The sequence below is a fragment of the Abramis brama genome, assembly GCF_963993115.1.
Source record: "Abramis brama genome assembly, chromosome: 25".
Taxonomy (NCBI): domain Eukaryota; kingdom Metazoa; phylum Chordata; class Actinopteri; order Cypriniformes; family Leuciscidae; genus Abramis; species Abramis brama.
The window spans coordinates 21,622,345-21,630,174 of NC_139987.1; the positions used below are offsets into that span (position 1 = coordinate 21,622,345).

General features: G+C 38.7%; 1 protein-coding gene across 2 annotated transcripts in view; it reads left to right on the forward strand.

Annotated features, from left to right (window-relative positions):
- The window catches only part of clmpa (CXADR like membrane protein a), a 70,593-nt gene extending 66,011 nt beyond the window's left edge, over positions 1–4,582 (forward strand). For both annotated transcript variants that reach the window (XM_084104387.1, XM_084104388.1), the window contains exon 7: positions 1,272–4,582. In XM_084104387.1, coding sequence (XP_083960513.1) covers positions 1,272–1,620 — 349 coding nt within the window. In that variant the 3' untranslated portion in view covers positions 1,621–4,582. The remainder of the gene's footprint in view (positions 1–1,271) is intronic.
- Positions 4,583–7,830: the final 3,248 nt, after the last annotated feature.

A 7,830-nucleotide genomic window follows, 5' to 3' on the forward strand; every position in this document is an offset into this window, starting at 1 on the left:
GAATTATGCAGGTTTGGAGGATGAGTGAGCATTAAAAATGCAAATGACAACGAGATACACACATTTACACTGCTCTCGCTGAGGTTAAAGAGATGCATATGGTTCCAGTGTAACAGAAGTCACTTTCTCTAGACTTGTTAGCCAGGTAGCCTGAAGGGTTTAAAGGTATTTTAATGCTTTACGCTTTAGTGAATTTATCAAAACATTTTATAAAATGTAAAGTGCATTTAGGCCCAAAACACACTCAATGCATGTTTGCGAATGCAAATGCTTCTAGCTATGCAAACTCTGTTTACATTTGAGTCAAAAATGCATTTAGGCTTGAAATGAACTCCATGTGAGTTGTTGAAAAGAAAAGCTTCTAGCTAGTCGCCCATATGGCAAAAATATATTTTCAGGTATATTTTTAAATTAATGTAAAAAAACAAAACAAGAGTAGCCGGAAAAATTCTTTCTGAGGGAGTTGACATGTTTATAGGGAGCCGTCTGAATAGTAATACTTCCAATTTGGCCCAGACATTTGCAGGCCCTTGCATGCAAAGTATACACAAGATGAAACATCTCACAGTTCCTTATGAAACAAAAATATATGGGTATATACTGCAAAATATAATGCGATATATTACATAATACATTTCCATATATGGGAGACTAGTAAGGAGGGAGGTCTGTTAGTTTTTCATGTTCTATTATTTTGAAATTTAAAATGATTTCTGGTATGTCTGAGTTTTTGAGGTCACCATTGTGCTGAAGAGTAGAGCCTGTGGTTCGGCTGACGATTGACCGAACACCATTAAGACTATAATGACGATATTTAAAAGTAATCACCCTTAGCACAGTGATAGTCTCTTGCCTAAATACTTTAGTACATGCAGGTGTGCTTGTGCTTTTGTTAACTTCTGTTAGCTTGAATGTATGAAACATTTATAATGCAAATAATTAAAAAATATATATTACATTATATATTTCTCTATATGTGTGTTTCTGTTGCATGAGGAAATATATCGGCAATATATCACACATGCAGTACCATATCTGATACATCTATATATAATGAAGTTTATTACGGACTATAAAATTACATACATTATGATATATTGTCACATATTTTCAATTCCTTATGTATTATTCAATATATCGTAATATATTAACACAATATAGTATTCTGTATATTTTCAAATATACTGTTAAACCATTTCATATGTTGATCATTCATATATAGGGAAATATATTTTCTTTTCATAAGGGGAGTCTCTCTCTTTATGTTTTAGGGAAGATGCGGAAGCTCCCAAAGCCAAACTGGTGAAGCCAAACTCTCTCTCCTCCTCTCGCTCTGGGAGTTCTCGCTCCGGAGCCTCCTCCACTCAGTCTATGGTGCACAACAGCGCCCCCCGTGGGCCCAGGCCTCGACTGCCCGTGGTGGCTGCCCTTAAAGAAAGCGGGCAGCCCGAAAACTTCCCTTCAGTACCACCGCCGTACAACCACGTGGTCCCCAAACCCCCGGAGCCCAGCAGTAGCCCCAGACCCAGCTCGGCAAAGCTCAGCCCAGGGAACCTGGCGAGGATGGGCGCCACACCGGTGATGATCCCCGCGCAAACCAAGGCATTCCAGACTGTGTAGGAATACAAAACACACATAAACACACACACAAACAGATATATACACACACTGCAACAAGCATCAACTCCCACATCTGGTATCAGGAACATTCCCAAAGGATTTCCCATTCCCTGCGGAAAACCCAGGTGGTCAGGCCTTTTGATTCAACATTGGAAAATGAATGCTTTTGTTGTTTTTATGTGCACACTGAAGTGGAAGGAGACCCCTCGTGGAGTGTATGTATTTTTAAAGGGTTTAAAGATGTGAGGACTGTGCCTTGTGTTGTTATGGTGGTTTGAGCAAACAAAAGAGGCAGATATGAGCAGAGATTCAGCTCTGCCTTTACCCAGACAGACAGCCTGTCCACCTGACCACACACTTCCTGTCCTCGCTGGGTTTGAACTGACAGCTACAGAACTGGAGGAGGAATTCACATAAGCGGACTCTTTCCAGGCACCTGCTCGTCCGCCCCTACGAGGATTCACATCTGCCACTCATTTCCTCGGCCAATCAGCATTTGCCAGGCAGCCCAGCTGGTATCACACCCCAACAGCCAATGGCAGGTCGCCTGCTGGGCGCAGACACTATGATTGGCCCAGAACGAGGAGAAATCAACACACCGTGACATAAACAATGACAGTAAATTGGTTTGTTCCTCATTAGAGCTATAAATATTCCATATGAATAGAAGTATTCCGTATTTAATAGGTATTTATAGGAATTCCATATATATTTCAGTTAAAGTATCTAACAGCATTCGTAACGTGTGTGCACAATCCCTTTAAATCATTCACTCACATTCTTCAGGATAATGAACACAGTATCTTCAGTAATGAGGTCGATTGTCTCAATGGGGAAATGGTTTGACTCGGCTTTGGCTCCTGGTATTTGCAATTGAAATCAGATGTCTGGTTGGCGCATCCCATTGGATGCAAGTATGGTGAGGTTGGGTCAGGCTTATTCAGTGCTGGTTTATTTAGGTCTGAAGTGTGTAACCGATTACGGTGAAACCGAATGAGCAGGCCCACACACAGTCTGCCTGCGTGGAAAGCACTAGTTTTGGAACGGCTGGTCAAAGCTCTACATTAGTGGTTCTCAACCTTTTTGACTCGAAGGTCTGCCATTATCCATCAAAATTTGAAGATATTTCTGCTGAAATTATGACAAAGCTGCTTGTTTTGAAATGTTTTATTGACATAAACTGGATTTTGACATTTCAAATTTGCATTACGATCCATTTTGTGATTCAGGATCCAAGATTCTTCAAAAACAAATATGATCTCCAATAAACACAATAGTTATTTAGAGGGAAAAAGTTAAATTTCAGTTTACATTCTTTGTGTCTTTGTATGTGTGTGTGTTTGTGTTTAGGATTTTAATTAAAGTTAGATTACGTTTTTAAAAGCATATTTTGGAAGTTTGCTGAGGCCACTGCTCTACATTACCCTTAATATTTGTATATATTTTTTATATTAAATATTATGGCTAATTTGCTAATGCTTTCATCTACCAATAAGAATGTAGTGCGTTCTGCTCAGTTTAAGACATTTGATCATGTTTAAATAGTTTTATTTAAAAAATGTGGGGGGAAAGGTCTACAGATTCCATCTGGGCCTGCACGAATGAGCTTTGAATGTGTTGTATAGCTGGCTATTTTTAGCTTTTTTCCTCTTTTCAACCATTTATTTTTAAGATTAATTCGATTTTTTGCTATTTGGGCAAAAGACACAGCATTGTAACTGCAGTAGGTTAGAAGCTTTAAATTCTTGAGTGCAGATTTATATATATTAATCACATTTGTATCCTAGTTGTGTTCTGGTTACTCTAATGCCATTGAAAATATATTTTCTCTGTTTTTCAGTTGTTTTCCCTTCTTATAATTCAATGTTTGATGAATTCTAGTGCTCAGAGAGGCATTCATACCCAGAATCAACTGCAAAAATGTGCTTTTTGAGTCCCCATCAGTAAACAGCAGGAGGCCATAACATGAATTCCTCCCCTCTTCTTTTTACGTCTTCAGAAATGAATTAGACGGACGAACAAGATGTCAGAAAATATTCAAAGTGACAGGTCACCCTTAAGGAGCACAATGTCTTCTTGCCGGATAACCAGGGAATAACCGTCTCTGCATGGAACAAGACTTAGATGTCAATGCTCTGAGAGTTAAAGGAACCAAAGGCTGACCTTATTTATCTAAATCCAATCCTTCACAACTCTTAAGGCCAATGCAAAAGAACTCCGAATGTGCACCCAGTTCCATTGATTTAGCTTCAACTAACAACCCGGTCGATTCCCCGGCTTTGAAGTCTCTTTCCACGCACGGAGAACGTGAGGAAATAAAGTAATATTAGTCTAAGTACTTCCTCGTAACCCGCTGTTCCTTTACGGCTGAGTCTGCTGTTGATATGTGCTGAGACGCATGGTTCAGTTGAGTTTGTGTTCGGTCAGTCACGGCTGAACAGTTTGAATGCTGAGCTCTAATGTTAAACACCCTGCATACAATTGCTTGAGAGAATGTGCATCTAAACACTATTGGCAATGGACCTGCATGACAACGATAGCTAGAGAAAGGCAAGTATTTTGGCTCAGTGCTAATATCAGTACATTATATACTAAGAATCACATTATAAAAAAGGATTTTGGTTAAAATGTTACTAATGTAAATACTTTTTGTATTTATACGTCAACTTTCATTATACCCAATAAACATGGAATGAACTCATTCTTGTCGACACTTCTACAGCTGTACTCTCTATACAGTAGTTTTGTTTGGTCAGTCTGGTGTTTTGACTGCATGAGTAAGGAAACCATGACCCATTTCCCTCTGTCGTTCAGAATTATTATTATTTTTAAACATTACTGGCTATTGATTGATTGGACAAATGACCTTGTACATATTTCCTTTCATTTCAAATGTATATTTGTACAGTATCTTAATGATTTTCCTTTGGTTTGTAATAAAGCATTAAATGGCAAGCCAATGAAAACAGTGTCATTTTCTGTCTCAGGAGATTTCCTCTCTCAAACGCCTTTTGTCTTTGTGGATTAAAATCAAACTCTAAGCAAATCTAAAGATATCCAAACGGGGCCTTAAATTAACTTTATACCCACACCTGCCAATGGCCGGTGACTTAAAGGTAGGGTATGGGATTTACAAAATGGCCGGCAGATTTTGAAAATACACAACTCAAATGGTCCTACCTTCTTTCCTCCAACGCTGGCCCTGACTCCACCCATTCATGTGGGGGGAGGGGGTATGGTACGACCGTTTGATTGACGAACTTACTGTCCAATGATTCTAGGTGGTCTTGGAAATGATTGGCTGCAGTTTTTCGAGTCCTGCCCGTTCCACAGATGATTAAATTGCTTAATTTTCATTTCAGTGCTTCTAACTCAGTGGCTGTAAGTAGGTTAGGAATAGGATTTCAAGTGATTTTGAAAAAATGGACAAAAAAGAGAATCACATACCCCACCTTTAAAGGAGTAGTTCACTTTCAAATGAAAATTAGCCCATGATTTACTCACCCTTAAGCCATCTTAGGTGTAAATGACTTTCTTCTTTCAGGCAAGTACAATCGGAGTTATATTAAAAAAAATATCATGGCTCTTCCAAGTTTTATAATGGCAGTGGATGGCAACCAACAGATTTAAGCTCAAAAACGTGCATCCATCCATCGTAAATGAACTCCAAACGGCTCCAGGGGGTTAATAAAGGCCTTCTGAAGCAAAACGACGAGTTTGTGTAAGAAAAATATTAATATTTATAAAGTAAAATAACTAGCTTCTGAGAGAAGAAAGTCATATAAACCTAGGATGGCTTGAGGGTGAGTAAATCATGGGCTAATTTTCATTTTAAAGTGAACTAATCCTTTAAGAAAATTTACCAGCCATAAATATTTTTTTATCAGCCATGAAATTATTTTCGCAAAAATTTTAGATACCAGTGAAAATTCACATTTTTAGATACAGAAAAAGTAATCAAATGTAAAATAACACTGCATAGTCTTCGCTGTATAAATTAAGCAGATATTAATCCTTATTTAAGTTACAAAAGTTAGTCAGTCAAGAGCAATGAGTGATTGTGTTGTCAAAACACAGATGGCAGCAGGATTATTAGGATGCTGTCACTTTAATGCACGGATCCAATTAAACACGTGTTATCTTTCTCAACTGTTTACGTTCCCTTAGACATAACCGACTATGTTTGCCAGACACTGGCATTTTTTATTTATTTTTTTACATAATTTTTATGAATTTGTCCATTCAAGTGAAAGAATACCTAAACGGAGCTTAATTCAGTATTTGCGTGCTGCCTGAGATGCAGCTTTTCTGGACATGTGCTTTGGATGTTTGCACATTGAGTAAAGGCGGGCATACACTGTGCGATGTCTGTGCGATTTCAGCAAACATGTGCGATGTAAAGCCAAAGCTCAGGATTTATGTGCTCACACTGTACGGTCCGAACGTCGAGCTGCGACTTGACTGCTCACACTATATGTGTGAAATATGCGCGAATCAGCGCGATAAATCCTCGTGCCGGGTTGCGCCTATGGACGATATCATGTAGCCTATCCAGAGATATTGTCAAAACAAGCATCAGCTATCAATATCAAGAAGATTTAGCATTTCCAATTTATATATCAAATTATTAGTAGGCTAGTATTGTATTATTATTATTAGGGGTTCAAGCACGAAGTGCTGAAACCCTATTGTAATTGTGCTGATTTTTATTATTTTTCTTCTGCCGTAAAACGCATCGTGCAGCCTAAACCGTAAGAGCTGGAGACTTGAAACTTTGTCAAATGGTAGTACAAAAATCGAGGAGAGGTTCAGAGAGTATGACTCCGATTGGCCCATAGGTGGCGCTATAGCAACCAAAAGCGCGAAACTGTTCATAACTCCTAGACCTTATGTCGTAGACTCAAGTGTCTTATATCATTGGAAAGCTGGATGCCTGACGAACAAAACGTATATCTCCGATTTCATTTCCGCCATGATAGATTTTCCGCCATTTTGAATTTTGTCAAAAACCTACTTTTGCGAACTAGTCCCTGGTTTTTTGCCCGATTGGAACCAAACCAGTGCAGAAATGTTCTCTGGAGTCTGAATATCAATAATTATCGAAAAAAAGTGGAAATTTCGATTCACGGTCGCTAAGGGGCGCCAAAACGTACGTTGTGGGAGGGGCCTATTTTACTAAAATGGCTATAACTCCCGATGTAAATGAGGTATCTTCACCAAACATGGTACACATGTGTATGAGTTCAATCTGGGGTCACAGTAAAAAAATCGCGACGATTGGCCTCATGGTGGCGCTATAAAATGAAAAAAACATAAAACAGGCTATAACCACCTGACCGTTAGTCCGATTGACTTGAAAATTGGTATGCAGTGTCTTGGTCCAAGGTGCCATGTATGTGTATGAGGACATTGGCGTATCTCAAAAAACATGGCCGCCATCGGCCAATGAAGTTTGAGCACCTATTAGACAAGGTTAACGGAGGCCGATCGGAACGAAACTCAATGGGCATGTTCGGCTCATGGCCCTAGAGGTCTGTAAGAATTTTGAAAGAAATCGGCCACTAGTTGGCGCTAATGAGTTTTATGGCTCTGTAATCACGTGGTGTTACACTTATCATCACAAAATGCATATCATTTGATAGATCTGCTTATGCTGAACAACTTTGCCTCTAGAACCATTGCTGTCAATCAAACAGTTTATTAATTATTCACGAATATGTTAAAAACCTACTTTTGCGAACTAGTCCCTGGTTTTTTGCCCGATCGGAACCAAACGAGTCTAGGACAATTCTCTGGACTCTCTAGATCAATAATTATCAAAAAAAGTTGAACTTTTGCATTTTTCGCATGGGTATAATTGTGTCATAAAGAAAATGGACGTGGCAAAATGCAATCAAAAGCCTATAAATTCTAAACAAAAACTCAGAACATCACGATAATTGGTCAGCATATGTGTCGTACCATGCTAAAGAAGCATGGAAATTTTTATGGAGATCGGACCAAAGGTGGCGCTATAACTGTTAAAAAGCTTTAAAACCATATATTTCCTATGGTAAATTGCCTGTATTGCCTGTGAATGGTCTTTTCCATCTATAATCATAATGTTCATATAATAATGTTCAAAACCAGTGCAGTGCAATTCTCTGGACTCTCTAGATCAATAATTATCAGAAAAAGTATGACTTCTTCATTTGGATGGCTATAATAGTG